The following is an 18574-nucleotide window of genomic DNA, read 5'->3' as shown; positions in this document are numbered from 1 at the left end:
CTAATTTTCTCTTTTTCTTTGCTGAGACTCTATATTTTCATTTGTTTCAAGCATGATTTTTGCTTGTTGAAGCATCTTTAGGATGATCCCCTTACAAATCTTTGTCAGATAAATCTCTGACAATAGCTCTTTCATTTCAGTTTGGGCATTTGTCTATTGACTTAAAAAATTTTTTTAATGTTTATTTATTTTTGAGAGAGAGAGAGAGACAGAGTGTTAATGGGGGAGGGGCAGAGAGAGAGGGAGACAGAATCTGAAGCAGGCTCCAGGCTCCAAGCTGTCAGCACAGAGCCTGACGTGGGGCTTTGAACCCACAGACTGTGAGATCATGACCTGAGCTGAAGTTGGATGCTTAACTGACTGAACCACCCAGGTGCTCCTGTCTATTGACTTTTTTTCATTTGATTTGAGATATTTCTGGTTTCTGAGTAATATTTGATTGAAACCTGGACATTTTGGGTATCTTGTCCTGAGACTCTGAACCTCATTTAAGCCATCTCCTCTGACACTGCCATCATCAGGGAAGAGGGGTGTCATATCATTACTACCAGATGGAAGTAGAAGTCCAGGTTCTCCACTTGGCCTCCACTGATCAAAGGGGAACTCTTCATTACAGCTGGGCAGGGCTGAGAGTTTCTGCTCCACACTAGGTCTCCACTGATAACCTTTTGAGGGAAGGGGTTGGAGTGCTGAATTACTACTTCCTTTGTTACTACCTCCCCTGACCCTCTTTATCATTGAGCAGTGGTGAAAATCCTAACTCTCTGCTAGGTCTCTGACATCATCTCAGGGGCAGTGAGGAGGTACCTCATTACTGCCAAGTGGGGGTGGATTCTAGGCTCCCCACATTGTTTCTACTGACATAATACATGTGTGGGTCTTGTTACCTGCCAGTGGGGATGAAAGTTTCTGCTCTGTACTTGGCCTTCTCTGACACCATGCTAGTAGGAATGGGGGTGGGGTTGTTGGGGCATGTCATTACAGTCTCATGAGTGTGGAAGGCTAAGCTCCCCACTGGATCTTTGCTAGTGGGGGTGGGGATGGGGCCAAATTTGTTCTCTGGTTTTGGTTGGAGTAGGGTGGTTATTGTCCAAACACTTTTGCTAGGTTGATCTTTTCCCCGTCCTTTGGCTAGAGAGAACAGACTTTGGGGCTCTTTTTGTCTGTGCTCATCTCATCTGGGTTGTGGGCTTCTTCACCTCCAAGTCTGTGATATATGAAGCAAAAAGAAAATTCATGTCATTCCTCTTGTCCTGAGAACCTAAGTGGTCTGTCTTCTTCTCTCCACCTTTCAGAGACTTCTTATGTTTGTTTTGTCCATAATGTCCAAATGTTATGTTTTTAGTTGTAACAAGAGGAATGGGGAAAAATACATCTATTCCATCTTTTCTCTTTTTATTTTAAATGAACAGAAATACTTCACACTCTCCTTTACTGTCATTTTCATGTTTCAAAGAAATTAAATACTGTGACTTAAAATGCATCAAAGCAATGGTAATTTTAGAAAACCATTATGCTGATCCTGAAAGAGACATATTTTGGACTTTGATAGCATGATAGCAATGGTCACGTAGAGTCTGCTTGTTTGCTGCAATCAAGAGTGCTTTTTCAGATTTTGCAGGAGGGATGACAGGTCCCTTTGAATGTCAAGCCCCATTGCATGGGTTGGTTTTTGTGGCCTGAAGTGAAGAAAAACCAGCTTTGCAAATGTTGAGCTTTACTGTCTGTAGTTTGTGTTAAGGAAACCATAGTTATTATAATACGGAATGTGCCTTTCCCAGTTCTGCACTCTCTATCTCCACCTCATAACACCCTAGGCCACCTTCCTCCAACACAAACTCTCCCATACGGACATTATGATCTGATTTCCAGGGCATATGCCACACATCTTTAGCAATGGATGGACTGCCTGCTTTTCAGGCAGCTCTCTATGAATATCATTTCTTTTTTTTTAATGTTCATTTATTTATCTTTGAGAGAGAGAACACAAGTGGTGGAGGGTCAGAGAGACACATACGCAGAATCTGAAACAGGCACCAGGCTCTGAGCTGTGAGCACAAAGCCTGACACGGGGCTCAAACCCATGAATCGTGAGATCATGACCTGAGCTGAAAGTCAGATGCTTAACCGACTGAGCCACCCAGGCACCCCTATGAATATCTTTTCTCACAGTTGAGCTTTTGGTAAGGATTAGATTGCAGGGAGTTCAAGGTTACCTTTTCCGATAATAAGCTCTGGGAATGGTGATAGGTGGTCTTGTTGATGAACAGCATATGCTTTGCCAATCAGTGAGGTGGGAGGGGCAAGAGGATTAATGTCTATATTGCAGGGGGCTGTAATGATCACATGTGTGTCAAGGACCCAGCTCAGTACCTGGCACCAAGGAAGATAGTAATAAACAGCAGTTTCTTCCCTCTACCATACCTTAGTCCCTACCTACCAGCTTCTGCTCCCCATTCCACTCTCCTACATCTTCCCCTTTCCACTTCATCACCCCCATTTCTCCTCCCCCTCTAGAGGCCACCAGATATGGCAGTTTCCATGGTAATCAGCTTCCTCATTAGTTTGGAGTTCAATGGTCCCTAAGAGTCTGTCTGGACTGGGTTACCAACTCACATCAGAGGGAGCTTTCCAGTGAGCTCAAGAGAAATTGTCAAACACAAGTCACTATATTTAAGTTGTCCTTATTAGACACAATAGCCCACAATGATATTTCAGTGTAAAGAGAGAGGATGTGAAGAAATTATTTTCATCTTGTCCAGTGCCTATAGCTCCTGGACATCTGGGGAATTACTGTTTCCCCAACACTGGCTGATGAGGGATTACCTCACTGGGCTGTAAGTGTCTGAATGTGTAAGGGGCAATGCGAGATTTGACAACAAGGAAGCTGTCACTGAAGGGTTTATAACCCATCACTGAGGATTTGCTCTTTCCTCATCCTCCCACCTGGCCCTTAAGGATCTAAGGTCATGTGAGTTTCCTGCTCGGCTCATGCTTGGTTTCTGTACTGACCCCCTTGTTCCTGACCCTGTTCTTACCCCTCCCCTGCTTTGCTACTCTATTCATTCATTAAGTTGCCATTTATCAGTCCTATGATATGCCAGGCATTATTCTAGCCACTGTGGATATAGCAGTGAACAAAATGGACAAAGATCCCTAACCTGAAGGAGCTTATAGTCAAGTAAGGAAAGACAACAAAAAACAAGTAACTACATAATGACATACAAAACTGAAGCTGAACTTTGGGACAGGGGTTCACAACTTCTTGACTAGGGTTCTAGTCCTGTTTCTCCCCTTTGTTCCTTCTCATTGATGGTCTATATACTCAGAGTAGCTTCTCTTATCTCCCTTCAACATCTGCTAAGGGAATGAATGAAATACACATGGGAGAGTTTGAGACTCATTACTATCACCAGTGGCATAAGGTTAGAGGTAGGGGTGAGTTGTCTGGAGGAAATGGCCATGTAGGGCCCCCAAATCCTGGGGCTATTTGGAAATAGGAGAGGTAGCCATTGTCACTAGGGCAGAGGGGAGTGGCTATCTCCAGTCCTCTGAGGCATTAAGGACTGGCTCTGGCACCTTCCAACTGCTTGAGTATTGGCCTTTCTTTTCCCCCATCAGTAACCTTCCATTCTGGTTTCTTGGTCAAGCCTCTATCCCCTGATCCTTCTTAGTTTGCCAGATAAGAGAAAGGGAAAACGGGTACTTGAGCCAGAACGCCTGAAAGCCTTGACCAGCAAGCAGAAGAGATGGATGGGATGGGGGTGAGTGTGAGGCATGCAGGAAAAATCCCATAGCATAGTGGCAACACTTTGAGAGAATTTAACTAAACCATTAAGTGCAAGGGATGGGAGCTAACCTGATTTCTGGGGTGGCTGAGAAATTAAAGGTGACACACAGGCCTCCTGGGTCAGAGTGGAATTTGTTCTCTGGATGTGGTAGACAGGGCTTGGCCCTGGCTGCCACAGTATGGCAACTGCTGACCACATAATCCTGGGTAATAGGGTTTCCAAAATTAGCAAATAAAGGTAAAATAGAATTAAATTTGAATTCCAGATAAACAATGAATAATGTTTTAGTAGAAGTATGTCCCATGCACTATTTGGTATGTACTTCTACTAAAACATTATTCTTTGCTTACATGACATTCGAATGTAACTGGCATCCTGTATGTTATCTGGTAACCCTACCTGGGTAAAGTGAAAACTGCTATGTAAGGGAAGGACTGACTTTACTTTTTGTCTGTTTCCAGAGGCCCAGAGTAGGACCAATGGGGAGTTGGACCTGGTTCAGAGAGCAGGAAGAAGGATTTCATTGGCAGGGGGCTCAATGAAGGCCCTGAGGAGCCTTCCTTGGGTGGCTTGCAATTAGAAGCTGAAAGAGCTTTTCCTGCTCTGACAGTCTCTGAGCCTCAGAATCTCCAGGGATTTTGAGAGGGTGGGGTGGGGAGATAATGGAGGGGGATAGGACTGAAGACTTGGAAGCTCCCAAACAGTCCTGTTTCTCTCTTTGGTGTTGGTGATGGGGTTTGGGAGTGGTGGGGGTTCAGAGCCGATGGCCAAGAAAGAATTCTTGGTGCAAAAAGGTGATTTTGTTAAAGCACGGGGACAGGACATGTGGGCATGATGAGCTGTGCTGGGGTTGTGAAGAGTGGTTATATACTATGGAGTTAGGGGAGATAAAGACAAAAAGGAGGCCTCCAGAAGGACCTTCATATGCTAAAGAACACTCACAAGATACTGGAGGCCTAGCTATTGTCAAGGCAAGGTTGTTTTTCCTCCAGTAAGGCATTAACATTAGGACAATAGGGCGTTCCTGGAGACATGTTATACTCTGTATTTGCCTCAAGTGTTTGTCAATGGGCTGCAGGTTATAAGGAAATTTAATTTTACCTGTCATTTCCTTCTTGCCTTTGTTCCCCACCTCACTATGGAGGGGAGGGTGATGTTGGGGCTCCAGGAAACTTGAGTCTACAGGTTTCTGGAGATTAGGCTACTGATAAGATTGTCCTTTTCTTATAATTTACTAAGACATTTGAAAACTGGTGGAGACTCCTGTCCTATGGTCTCTATCAGTTAACCATTTGTTTTCTTTCCTTTCCTTTGTCCTTGGCAGCCAGGAGTGACTGAGGAACATCACACATAGCCCACCTGCAGGGGATGGGGTATGCTAGCTTGTTCTTTGTCTTCAGCTTGCCTTATGCTCCCTCATCATTAGGATGGTAGGACACTTGCAGGTGCATCAGCTGGGCACGTGGCTTTCTCTGTGCCCATGCAGAGTGAGTTTCTAGAAGATTCCAAATGCTCACACTTGTTGATTCTGTTTCTCTGAGGTAACACTGCTTGGAGGGAAGTTCAGCCCAGGGCAGGCCCAGCTGAACTCTGGGCCTTCTTTCCTCAGTGCCCTGTATTGCCCTCCCCACTCCTCTCAATCATAGTGATAGCAGCAACCTACATGTGAACACCATTTCACAGTTCACAAAGTGGCCATCACTTGTCTGGATTCTCACAAGTCCAAGAGGCAATACTCATCTCTTATTTACATTTGAGGAAACCAAGCCCCAGAGATTTGCCCAGTGCCTTCCACACAGGCCGAGCCTCACCCTACTTGGGCATTTTTATAACTCATGTCAGTGTCTGCTACTGTGTGGCTTGTGTTAGGAGCTGGGCATATGAGAACAGTAAGACCCAGTACCACCCAGTTTCTGCCCCCAAGAACTCCCAGACTAGGTTGCAGGGGCTGGAGGGTGGTGAGGAGTCAGGGTTGGTGGACAGATGCATGAAGAGGCACTGGAATAACAAAACAAGTCCTCAGGGCCAGGCTTAATGTGAATGATGACTCCCTCAGGGATGGCTCAATAGAGGAGGTAGCATACACCGCCCTCACCCCGCCCTAGCCCCCTCCCTACATTCTTCCTCTGTAGCAGGCAGCTCTTCCTCTTTTCAGGCAGGCCACAATCTCCACTTGCTGCTGTATTGCTGGCCCTTGGGACTGTCCCTGGGCCCCATGCGCTTGGTACAACAGCCCATCCTGGCCACTTCTCCTTGGCAAGGAAGTACAGATCCTTTCCCTGCTAACTCCCCAAAGGCCTTGCGGCACCTTCTCCTCCCCCACTAGCTCTTTTGTCAAATACTATCTTCTGTGGAATTCCAATTGAAAGCAGATTAAAAGAGAGCTGGTGCTCTCTTTCAAGTGGGATCTGGCAAGTCCAGAATCCTATGCTTGGTTTCCACTGTAGTTGTCCCTGGAGCATGTCTCTGAAAGCCTGGGGTCAGCAGGACACATTTTAGAGACCAGCAACTAGCTTTGCTAGCCATCATAGGTCCTGCTCTTCTCACAGACCCCTCTCCCAAATGGTGGCGCAAACTAGGCTTACCATTTGCTCCACCCACCCTACAAGAAGTGCTCCTCCTCCCACATTCCCCATCCCCACTATCTACCTAGGGTTGGAGCCAGAACTTTGGCTGTCACTTGTGTGGCTCCTCTTCCCCCTCACCTCCACACCAAATACTCAGGCTGGACTATTTCCTATCGGTTGGGCCTTCTCTATCCCTCACCACTCATCTGTATTCAATGTTCATGGAGTTTTCTTCCCCAATAGGGGATAGTCTCAGAAAGTTTCCCTAGCAGGAGCCTAAATAAAGAGTGGGCTATCTCTACGCCAAACCATAAAGTCAGTCTAATGAAGAGAGAGATTTGGGCCAGCAGGCTTTTCTGTCCTAGGTAAGTTCCCCATGAGCCAATCAACTCACAGTCCATGGACGTGGAGCTGGTCCTGCAAGTCTGAATTAGAAAGTTGAAAAGGGTGAGCCTATGTGTCAATCACAGGGACATATGGGACCCTAAGCTTTGACATTCATCCCATGCCCTGTAGTAGTCCTCATGTAGCATTTGGCACAAGTCACCATCCCTGCTCACAAGCTGATCTTGCCTCCTCGGCGTCCACATGATTAAGACCAAACTCCTCATCCCTGTGCCAGGCTCTTTTGGAGACTGGCTCTGCTGCCCTTTGCAGCCTGAATTCCCACCAGCCCCTTCAACAGAACCACTATTCCAGCCAAGCAGGTGAATTGCACCTAACACCCTCCACATACTTCTTGCAAAACTGGACAGGACAAGGCTGAATGCAAGGAAGTTATCCAGGCCAAGACCCAGGGGAGCTGCTCCCCAATGGGACTCCCCTGTAGAGGCATCAGAGCATCAGAGAGGAGAGTGCCCACATGGGATCTCTGCTTCAGAAGAGACATCCAGAATCCAGCCACTTCTCACCATCCTACCACCAATCTGGCCCGAGCCACCATCATCTCTCACATGGATTATTGCCCTAGCCCCTCAAAAGCCTCCTTCTTCTTCACTGGCCTTTTAAAACCATAAGGAATCCTGTCTCTGTTTGAATCTGTCACTCAAAACCTCACAACAGTTTCCCATTTCAATCAAAGTAAATGGCCAAGGCTGTACACCATCTGACCCTACCATGTTCTCTGGCTACTCCTTCCTCCTCCTTTCTCCTCATTCAGCTCAAGTCTTCCGCTTCTTGAAACCTGTCAGACACACCCCATCTTAGGGTGTGTGCATTGGTTGTGCCCTCATCACAGAACATTCTCAGTCCAGATGGCCATGTGGCTTGCTTCCTCATCTCTTTCAAGCCTTTGCCCAAATGCCAACTTTTCAGTGGCCTTTTAAAATTGTAGCGTCTGCTCTCCCTACCTAATCCCCACCCCTACCCCCAGCACTCTGGCTCCTTCTTACTCGGTTCAAACTATTTTTCTTTTCTCATAGCACTTACCACCTTAGAACACACTATATAGTTAGGTAATTAATTAATTTCTATCATCTGTCTTTGCCTATCAAAATGTAAACTTTACAAAAGCAGGAATTTTTAAAATGTTTTGCTCACTGATATAACCCAGCTGCCTAGAACAGTCCCTGGCATATACTGTGCCCTCATTAATTGTATGTTGCTTTAAGAAACCCTTCCAATCTTTCACAATTTCATCTACTTGGCCCATAGCACACACCTGGCTGGACTTAGATGCTTTCACAGTCACACATCCCCAGAGCACAGAGACACATGCTCAGAGATGCCAGATATATATGTGGATATATAACTGTAAGTTGACAACTAGATACTTTTTTTTACCTTTTTACATATATTCACATATGCAAAGTCACATGTACATGTGTGGACAAATCACATTTTTGAAATTAATTTTTTATTATGATTTTGAGGCACCTTTTTTTGGCAAAATTCTATTATAAAATATTTCAAACCTACAGAATAGTTGAAAGAATTGTGAAGTGAATACCCACTACATGGATTGTACAGATAAAATTTTGCTAATTTCACTTATTGTACATTTTTCTATGAATGTATTTCTCTATCCATCCATCAATACATTCTATATGCATTTAAGTATTCTTTCCCCCTAAATACTTTAGCATTAGAGATAACTCAATATTTGTTTGCTTTTTAGGTAAACTTTACATACAGAGAAATGCATAAATCTTAAGTGTACATTTACTGAGCTCTGACAAATGAGTTTTTGACTTGTGTAACTCAGTTTTTTTTATTTAAAAAATTTTTTAATGTTTATTTATTTTTGAGAGAGGAAGGGACACAAAGCATGAGTGGGGAAGGGGCAGAGAGAGAGGGAGACACAGAACCCAAAGCAGGCTCCAGGCTCTGGGTTGAGAGCAGAGAGCCCAATGTGGGGCTCGAGCTCATGAACCGTGAGATCATGACCTGAGGTGAAGTTGGATACTTAACCAGCTGAGCCACCCAGGTGCCCTGATTTCACCTGTGTAACTCAAAGCTCCATCAAGATAGAGAGCATTGTTGTCACTCCCAACATTTCCATCATGCCCATTCCTGGTCAATTCACTAGCTGAGGCAACCACTACTCTGATTTTTTTCACGATGGGTTAGTTTTTGTCTGTTCTAGAATTTTATTTACACAGAATAATTTGATATGTACTTACATTTATTTATTCATTCAATAAAAAAATCATGCAGCACCTACCATATGCCCAGAGACCTATATCTGATGTCTTTTCACGGGGAGTAATGAGTTCTCCCGGACTGACCAAAGACCAAAGCTATTTCTAGGCATGACCTATGACCTTCTCTCTCCTCTCCTGCAATCACATTGTCACTGAGAGATTATGCACACACAACTGGGTGCCGTGAATGGAGATGCAGGCCACCAGGCAGGTGGGTGCCCTGGGCTCCTCCCTGCCTGCCTCTCCCCACCAATGACACTGGCTCTGGAGGCCTCTCATCAGCCCCAAAACCCCCTCCCACTCACTTCCCACACCAGAGCTTCGTCTGCATTTCTCTATGCAGGTGTGCAAGGGGGTGTCACAATCTCAGCCTAGGCTGTGCCCAAGTGGGTAAAAGTGCATGTGGGTAGACTGCTGGAAGGAGCTGGGCAGGCAGAGGCGGCATGCGTCCCTGCTGTCATGTGGGGGGTGGAGACTAGCTAGGGGTTGGAGAAGAAAGCATGAAGAGAGGAAATATTGAAGGCTCCTGAGCAATCAAGCCTAGGAAACCAAAGGAACAGCACTCACCTGGAGTCTCTGGAGACCTCAAGGATGATGTTCTTGCCCTCTAAGAAGGACCTTAAGACTGCCCTGGAGGTCTTTGCTGTTTTTCAGTGGCCCCTAAGTGTCTTTCTTATTGGTGAGTCTTCAGCCTTTGGTAGGGTGACCAACTGCCCTGGTATGCCTGGGACTGAGGGGTTTTAGGGTTTAGCAGGATTTTGAATGCCAAAACCCGGGTCGTCCCAGGCATTGCCTGACATGCCTGGTGGTGGTACTCATGGAATCTCTGAGTGTATATGAGTGTGTGTATGTGTGTGTGTGTGTGTGTGCACGCATAGAGGTGTGTGCCTATGCAAGGGTGCATATGCGTGTGTGCAAGCGAGCCTTGATGCAGACGTGAATGGGGAGCTCTCCTGGGTCTACGCTGGGGCATGCCGGGCATGTTTTGGGAAGATATGGAGCAGTTTCACTGAGGCTAGTCAAGGAAAAGGACTTAGCTGCAAAAGGACTTAGCTGTTCATGAACCACCAGTGGGGAATAGCAGCCTGGTGGCAGACGAAGGCTCTGAAAACCTCTTGTCCAGAGCAATTCATCCATTTATCCAGCCATTTTTTCCGCTACTATCTATACCACAAACACTTTGTGAGTTACTTAGATGCTGGCCACTGAATTCTAGGTGCTGAAGCAAAGCATCCCTGTGGGAGGGGGAGGGGCTGGGAAAAAATTCTCAGTTGTTAGGTGGTTTAAGTGAGTACCAGCTGGAGGCAAGGGTGTGAACCAAATGACCTTGTAAGATATCTGGGAAGTACTGCAGGTAGGCCTTGGGAGTCTGGGGCTTGCCAGTGAATAGGGAGCGTGGGCAGAGGACAGGCAATGGGAGGCTAGGAGGCCTGCCTGGGGTGGGCACCAGGACCCTTCTGTGCTGAAAAGAGCAGTGTTAACCTAGGAATGATTAGCAATCAGAGCAGGAAGAGACCAGCAGAAATAAATTCATATGTATTAGGTAATTTGTACCTGGTATTTTCACACCTATTTCTTCATTTTAGCCTCACACCAGCTTCATGATGTAGAAGCTATTATTATGCATAATAATACTATATATATATAATGCACATATATATTTACATAATATATAGTATTATATATTACATAGTATTACATATTAATTGTTATATATTATAATTATATATAATTATAAATTATATATTCATTATATTATATAATATCAAATATTATATAATAATCATTATATTATAATGTATTATATATTATATATTAATATATAATATATAATTATATAACTAGTTATATATTAATTAATATTAATATTATAATTATATATCATTATATATAATATATACTATTATATATAGTATAGTATTATATATAGTAATATATATTATATATATAATATATAATATATATTATGTATGTGTGGCTATTGGTGTGTGTGTATATATATATATATATATATATATACATTGGCATATATATATATATATATATATATAGGTATATATATACCAATATATACCAATAGCCACACATACATAATAAGTGCTAATACTCATATTAGCTAACATTAATTGCACCCTTTTATCGCGTCAGGCACTGTTCTAAGCACCTTATGTGTCAAATAATCTCCATTGTACAGATGAGGAAGCTGAGGTACATGTAGTGTAAGTGGTCTGTCCAAGATCACACAGCTTAGGAAGCAGAGTAACTGGCCTGGGAATTGAGCCCACAAGGGCCTGATTCCAGCTTATGAATTCCTTTCCCTACCTCTTGCCTCAGCTCACTCAATGCTGATTGAGAGGTTGGATCTGGATGTGTCCCTGGAGCACATGCTAGTCCAGGGTGCAGTCTAATTCATAATTGCCTCATTTAAAATTTCTGGTAACTGCCCATTCATAATCTTTGCCCATTTTTTTCTGTTGAATGAGTTGACTCTTGAAGCACAAATAGGAACTAGGTGAAGAAGGAGGAGTGTTCAGGGCAGAGAGTGGGTGACACATGACAAGGCTAGGATGAGGGAGAGCAAAAAAGCATTCAAGGCACTGACAGTGGTTAAGTGGGATGAGGGGCAAGAGACACAGAACTGATGCCCAATCCATATCGAGTGAATGAATGGGAGACAGAAGAAAGAGGATACTGGAGAAGCAGGCAGTTTGGGGATGATGGTGCAGGGCATTGTAAACTAAGGAATAGGGTTTGGACTTTTTCCTGAGGGCCATGTGGAGCCATGATAGGGTTTGGCACAGGACGACAGCATCAGATTTGTGTTTTCAAGAGATCACTATAGCTCTGTGTAGCAAATTGGTTATAGGAAGAGGCTGTTGAAATCATCCAGGTGAGAGATGGTAGTGATTCATACCAGACCAGTAGTAATTGGGATGGAGACAAGAGGGGAAAAAAAGGAGAGATTTGAGAAATTGGAACAGAATTAATAAGGCTTGATGATCAGAAGATATGGGCAAGAGAAACGGAAAAGGCAAGATGGAGGGCTTAGGGCCCAGTTTGAGGTGGAGCTGAGGAGGCTGAAGGAGGTGTGTGACAGAAAGGGAGATGAGTGCAGGGGGCAAACTGTCCCAGAGAGGTCTTAATTAGAGTCTGCCTGTGGGACATACAGAGAGGTAGTATGGAACAGGCAGGAGGGCTCTAGGCCTGGGCCTTAGGATATGTGGGTTCCAGCACTCCCCCTTCCCTTGCTAGCTCACATGGGGTGGGTGGAGCAAATGGCCCCTTGGAACCTTCCAAGCTCTTCACTCTGTTCATGGAATCATATCCCTTTGGACCCTAAAGGCCTTGAGAGAAGACCCTCACAATAAGTCTATGAGGAAGATAAGGCAGACATTGGTAGTGTAATTCCCACTTGGCAGATGAAGTTCAGTGACTAGTCTGAGAGCAGACTCATGGTAAATGGCAGAGCCAGGATTCATCTCACTGTCAGGGCACTCTACCTGAGGCCACATTGCCTCACAAGATGTCCCCAACACCATCTGGGTTGAGCAAAGCCCAAGGGAAACAGGGAGGTGTCCTCTGGACTAGACCCATGACTCTATTTCTTGAAAGGTCCAATAGTTTTATAAGGAGTATATCAAAAGCTAAAAACTGCTGGCCTTTGTTTCACCCTTACATCTGTTCCCTAGAGGTAGCCATTTTCAGCTTTGTTAGCTTTTTCTTCTGGTATTTATCTCCACGTGTCTACATTTTACTGTTTAAAATGTCTAAATATTGCTAGTTTCTGATTTAACAACTTTAGATATTGTCACTGACTTTCTAATATGGAATATGAGAATTCGGTTCTATACACTATTGGTAGATCTGTCCATTTCCTTCATCCTTCCGAGATTGTTGTAGCACAGGTTTGGTTAAATGCCTGACTATGACTAGGAATATCCCTAGGTGAGCCATTTAGTGTACTGAGAGTATATTTCCTTTCCTGTACAATTTTCTGTTTCTCTGGAACTTACAATTGCCTCATTTTAAATTTCTTTTATGCTCTATTAGCTATCTATTAGTTACACCAATTCATCTTCAAACTCTCCACAGACATATTAATCTCTCAATATCAGTGAACACATCAGGAATCTGTAAGGTCCTCTCCCATCCCCCATTGTTTATTTCCTTGAGGATATTGCTGCTGGAGCCCAGCATCTTCCTGTTACAATCTGGTCTTATGCATAGCTCTCACCTCCAGGGCCCTTGAGGTATCTTGGGTGCATAATTTAAGAAGGTGCTCACTCTCCGGGTTGTGCAAGTATTCGGTCAGTACTTGCCTGACCCTGAGAGTGTCTTCTTAAACTTTGTGTCCTAAGCACCTTGCTTGCCTCACCCTAGCCCTGGCCCTGGTCACTTCTTCCTCCGTTGGCTCCTTTTTTTCCTGGATCCCATGCCTTCCTCTGTCTTGGTTTACTCTCTTACCTTGATGGACCACATACATCCTCCAGTAGTTTCCTGAGAAACAGACATGGGAGATAAACTCTCTGAGACTATATGTCTGAGATGGTCCTTATTCTTTCATACTGGATTCACAATTTGGCTGCATATAGAATGTCTTAGCTGTGTCTACTATAAGTGTCTGAGTTTAGAGTCTCTTCGGTTCAATTTTTCAGGGAATAGTCCTCCCATTGTCCAATGGTGTAGGGGCGGGGATGGGACCTGGGGTTCTAACTACTTCTTTGATAGACTTTCAATCAAGCCTTGTGCCTCACAGTGCTTTTTGTCACATCTAATGACTCCAAATTATGAGTCTTTCCTATATTTTCTACAACAAACAGACTTGCTCTTGTAGCCATTCCCCTTGCAGGTAACTAGGTTTCAGCTTTCTTTCCTTGAAATCACTTACTCCTTCCTTCAACTACTTTCAAGCATGCAAACATTTTGCTGGTATCTCTTGTCCACTCTTGTTGGTATCTCTCTAATTCTTTTTCTTCTTGCAGATCTATACTTTTTAAAACATTCTTATGGTAACTTTAGCGAGGCCTTGGCAAGGAGTCAAGATAGAAACTTGTGGGACGCCTGGGTGGCTCAGTCAGTTAAGCATCTGACTTCAGCTCAGGTCATGATCTCACAGCTTGTGGGTTTGAGCCCTGCATCAGGCTCTGTGTTGACAACTCAGAGCCTGGAGCTTGCTTCAAATTCTGTGCCTCCCTCTCTCTCTGCCCTTCTCCCGCTCACACTCTCTTTCTCTCTCTCAAAAATAAATAAACATTAAAAAAAAGATAAAAACTTGTGTTCAATCTGCCATGTCCAGTTGGAAGTGTTGTCTTTTCTAACCTTTATTTTGACCCATTTACTCTCACACAGCCTCATTCACGGCTGTTTTAAAAACTGAGTCTGGTAATAATTCTAAGTGAGTGCGGCTCCCTAGGACTCATCTCCATTAAGTCTGTCCTAATTACTCTACCTTACAGTGCTCCTGTCTTACTGGAGCTTGACACAGTCCAGTATCTGATTCTGTCCCACCTTGCCCTTTCCTTTGTTTCTCGTTAGCGAACTTGTGTACTCCCAACCTGGCTGATACTGGGTCTTCTCTTTCTCTTGTATTCCCTCCACTGATGCCTCACAGAGAAGATCTGGAGAAGAAAATGTGAGTTGGAGGAAAACTGCTCCTGGCTCTATTGTCCCAGGACTCCCAACCTCTAGTGGTTGGATCAATGTGACCCATCGTTGGCTCCCTGACATTGAACACAGCCCAGAGCAGTGCTGGAGCAGGTCCTGGGGAGTAGAGGGCTTACTGCATGGACCACAGCTGGAGAGGAAAACATCTGTTTTTCCAGACCTGAAGCAGGTTCCCAAGGACAGAGAGGAGATGGAGGGCTGGGGACGTGGGCACAGAGACCATGTGCTAAGGAGAGGAAGCAAGAGCACTGAGTGAGCATGTGGGCAGAGTGTGTGTGACCTTGAGGTGGAGAGACCCCAAGAGGGAGGGCAAGTGTGAAGGACTGTTCATAATTCATTAACTCTGGGCTGGGCTTCCCTGCAGTAATCAACGTAATCTTTGTCAACCTGTACCTGGTGGTGTTCACATCGTACTGGCCGGTCACTGTACTCATTCTCACCTGGCTGGCTTATGACTGGAAGACCCCCGAGCGAGGTAGGGGCCCCCCTGGGGGCTGCGTTGCTACCTGCCACAGGCTTTTTCCTCTTCTCTTATTATAGTTCTAAGAGACTCTGGCCAATTCCCGAGAAGTCCTCAAGCCTGTCCCTACCTGGCTTAGAGAAGCTGAGGGAAGGCGTCTTTTTAAAAGTGCTAGAAAGGCCCAGATCAGAACTGGAGTAGGTTAGGGGAAAGGCAGCTAATAAAGCAGAAATGCAGGCCTGTCCTAAATTGGCCCGAATGTGACATAGCCCATCCTGATTGTCACAAGGCCAGGAAACAGTAGGGGGTGAGGGGCCCCCCTATGGCTCCTTGACAAGGGCTCTGAAGAAGACATTGGGGGTGGGGAAAACTTGGCTACATTGGCTCCTTTTTCAGGTGGCCGCCGGGTTACCTCTGTGAGGAATTGGCGCCTGTGGAAACACTACTGTGATTACTTCCCCCTCAGGGTAAGTAGCCCCAGATTCCCACTTGGGTCCCAGGCCCAGCCCCAACTCCAATGCCAGTGGTTGGGCCAGGGTGGAGGTTGGGGGCATTATTCCCATTGAGGCCCACATGAATGATGCCCCCTGGAGCTGTGTGTTACCCAAACTGTGTGGCTGGACACAGCAGCCTTTTCCCCTTCCAGGTCTCTGGCCATAAAGAGGAATACTCTTCCTTGGCTATGCCCCTTCTGACTCCACTTTCCTCTACAGCTGTTGAAGACTCATGATATCTCCCCAAGCCACAACTATATCCTTGTCTGCCATCCTCATGGGGTCTTGTCCCATTCGTGGTTTGGCCAGTTTGCCACAAACGGCTTATGCTTCTCCAAGATCTTTCCTGGTATCACCCCTTATGTTCTCACACTGGGAGCCTTTTTCTGGGTGCCGTTGCTCAGAGACTATGTCATGTCTTCAGGTGAGTTGGCTCCTAGGACGTAAAGCCAAAGGAAACATGGTTCCTTAAGGGAGAAGTGTTGGGGGAATGGGTGAGAGCAAGGCCAACTCAGTGATCCTCTCTGGTCTTAAAAAGCTACCTAAGGCTCACCTGCCTGACGTGAGGCTCTCCCCTTTTTGAAGATGTAGGGAGGAAAGTTAGGAGGTGTGGGAAGTGGCCAATCAGCTTTTGGCATTTTCTGCCTACCAGGGACCTGCTCTGTGAGCCAATCCTCCATGGACTTTCTGCTTACCCACAGAGGCACAGGCAACATGCTGATTGTGGTGGTTGGTGGCCTGGCTGAGTGCAAATACAGCCTTCCAGGCTCTACCACCCTGGTCTTGAAGAACCGAACTGGCTTTGTACGCATGGCCCTTCGGCATGGGTAAGGACACCTCTGGTCCAGAATGGGCAGAAGGGCTCCAAAAGCCTAGCAGGGAAGGAGTAAGGGGTTTTGAAGAAATTATATCCAAAAAAGGAAGTAGAAAGTTGCTTCTGTGTTGGAGTAGAGCCTGGGCCATGTCCTGGAGGCATTTCTGCTATGAAGAAAGGCTAGAGGGCTAGCCCTGAGCTGCTCTGCCTCACACGAGCCTCTCATCTGGGCCAGTACCTATACGAAAGTACCTCGACAAAAGGCTGTAGCCTCATGTCAGAGAGAACCAACTTTACTGTCTGGGTTAAAGGGAAGAAAGCTAAATGAGATGGCCCTTGGGTCTTATCTTCTAGTGTTTCAGACCTGTGGGTTCACAGGAGGGTCTGGGACTTGCTTCCTTTAGCTTACTGATATTTTGCCCCTACGGGCAGCCTGGGGTAGACAGTGGGGCCCTCACACTTAGTCTGGACGTAGGCCCAGCTAAGTTAGGTGCTGTGAAACCTATAGGGAGACCTAGGGACCACTGGTAGCACATCTGGCTTTCAGCAGGGTACCTACCTTTCTGGCCATCAAAGTATATGCCTTTCCTCTGCAGAGTGCCTCTAATCCCTGCCTATGCCTTTGGGGAGGCAGACCTCTACAGTCAGCACATTTTCACTCCTGGGGGCTTGGTGAATCGATTCCAGAAGTGGTTCCAGAGTATGGTACACATCTACCCTTGTGCTTTCTATGGACGTGGCTTCACTGAGAACTCCTGGGGCTTACTGCCCTATGCTCAGCCTGTAACCACCATTGGTGAGTGAGCCTTTCCACTGGCAGCCACATCTAGGATATAGGCTCCAGTTCTGAGGCTGAGCCTTGGGTTTGGCTGTGTCTGGAGGCAGAGAGGCTGGCCAGGATAAGGGGCATGGTTGCAGTAAGGGTGGGGAGAAACTGGGCATGAGGGCCGAGGCCCATTCTAAGGAGTGAGCTGTTCTGATGCTTTCCCCTTTTCCTTCTCTGTCTCCTCTGGCAGTTGGGAAGCCTCTACCACTGCCCAAGATTGAGAACCCGAGCCAGGAGACTGTGGCTAAATACCACGCACTCTATACTGATGCCCTACGCAAACTGTTTGACCAGCATAAGACCAAGTTTGGCATCTCAGAGACCCAGGAACTGGTGATAGTTTGACAGACATCCCCAGCAGCTTCTCAGCCTGGAACCTGTGAAATAGGACAAAAGTCACCTATGGGCCTCCTGTTCCCGATTTGGCCAGACCTCAATATGAGGCGGGGCTGTCCATTTGGCTGTTCTCTAGACCCCTCTTCTTCCTCCATCTCTCTCCTCCTTCCAGCACTTCTCTGATTTTTCCTTGCGATTACAAGGGAAATAGTCCCAAAGCTCAGGGAAAGCCCTAAGAGAGAAGTACCCCAAGGTTTCCCATGCTCACTCAGCATCAGTACTGAGGAAAATAATGGACAGAATAAAAAGCTTTTCTTCTGAAACTCATTGTGCCCCAAGTAGTCTGTTTTAAGGGCCTAGGATCCCTGATCATGGCTTTGCTTCTCTAGCTCTCACGCAGCCCCATCTCTTGGCATCGAGACTCCTACAGGACTGGGTGCCTTGAGATCCTGTGTGCTTGGAGTTCAGACTCCACCACCCTCAAGCCATAGGACATGGAACAATCTGTCATCTCTGGGCCCGAGTTTCCTCATCTGTAGGATGAAGAATCCCTCCCCTGCTTACCTCAGAGGCCATTGGGAAGATCAAATGATACTGAATGTGATTGAACTTTGGAAATTGGACAGCTATACGAAATTATTCTCCTCCAGTTATTTTGCCCATTTCCTATCCTTGAGCAAACTATGCCCTAAATTCCATGGCATCTGAATGTTTAAAAGAACATTTACAGTGTAAGATCTTGTCAACAGCCCTTCGGAAGTTTAAGTAACCTTTCTAGTTGGGCATTATTCCTTAAGCATTGGTCTCCTCATCTGCAAAATGGGATGATACATCATGGGGGGCTGGAGGCTGGATCTACCCAAGCTGTTATGGGCTCAGGCATGAAATATCCATTACAGATGCCACAGTGTCAAGCTAAGGGTAACTCCGTGCTGTGTCTCTGCCTCGGGATGATGTTCCTTTCTTTGTAGGACCTCTGG

General features: G+C 45.8%; 1 protein-coding gene across 2 annotated transcripts; it reads left to right on the top strand.

The window, feature by feature from the left end:
- Positions 1–9485: 9485 nt before the first annotated feature.
- Positions 9486–17917, top strand: AWAT2 (acyl-CoA wax alcohol acyltransferase 2). 2 transcript variants are annotated; one of them, XM_058714264.1, is made up of 8 exons: positions 9486–9679; positions 14612–14632; positions 15029–15139; positions 15521–15591; positions 15838–16042; positions 16271–16445; positions 17029–17228; positions 17449–17917. In XM_058714264.1, exons 1-8 carry the CDS (start codon positions 9592–9594, stop codon positions 17601–17603), a joined length of 1026 nt encoding a protein of 341 aa, XP_058570247.1. In that variant the 5' UTR covers positions 9486–9591; the 3' UTR covers positions 17604–17917. The 2 variants fall into 2 exon arrangements, with proteins under 2 accessions (XP_058570247.1, XP_058570248.1); XM_058714265.1 differs by lacking the exon at positions 14612–14632 and having other exon boundaries at positions 9488–9679.
- The last annotated feature ends 657 nt before the right edge of the window (positions 17918–18574 follow it).

This window comes from Neofelis nebulosa, chromosome X, assembly GCF_028018385.1.
Source record: "Neofelis nebulosa isolate mNeoNeb1 chromosome X, mNeoNeb1.pri, whole genome shotgun sequence".
In the NCBI taxonomy this organism is placed as follows: domain Eukaryota; kingdom Metazoa; phylum Chordata; class Mammalia; order Carnivora; family Felidae; genus Neofelis; species Neofelis nebulosa.
The sequence above is the reverse complement of the archived record's forward strand: the minus strand, read 5'-3'. Positions and strand labels throughout refer to the sequence as shown.

Coding starts and splice junctions, on each gene's coding strand:
- AWAT2 (XM_058714264.1), top strand. CDS start 9,592: ATGATGTTCTTGCCCTCTAAGAAGGACCTTAAGACTGCCCTGGAGGTC. Junction 15,140..15,520: donor CTGGAAGACCCCCGAGCGAG/GTAGGGGCCCCC, acceptor CTCCTTTTTCAG/GTGGCCGCCGGGTTACCTCT. Junction 16,043..16,270: donor AGACTATGTCATGTCTTCAG/GTGAGTTGGCTC, acceptor TCTGCCTACCAG/GGACCTGCTCTGTGAGCCAA.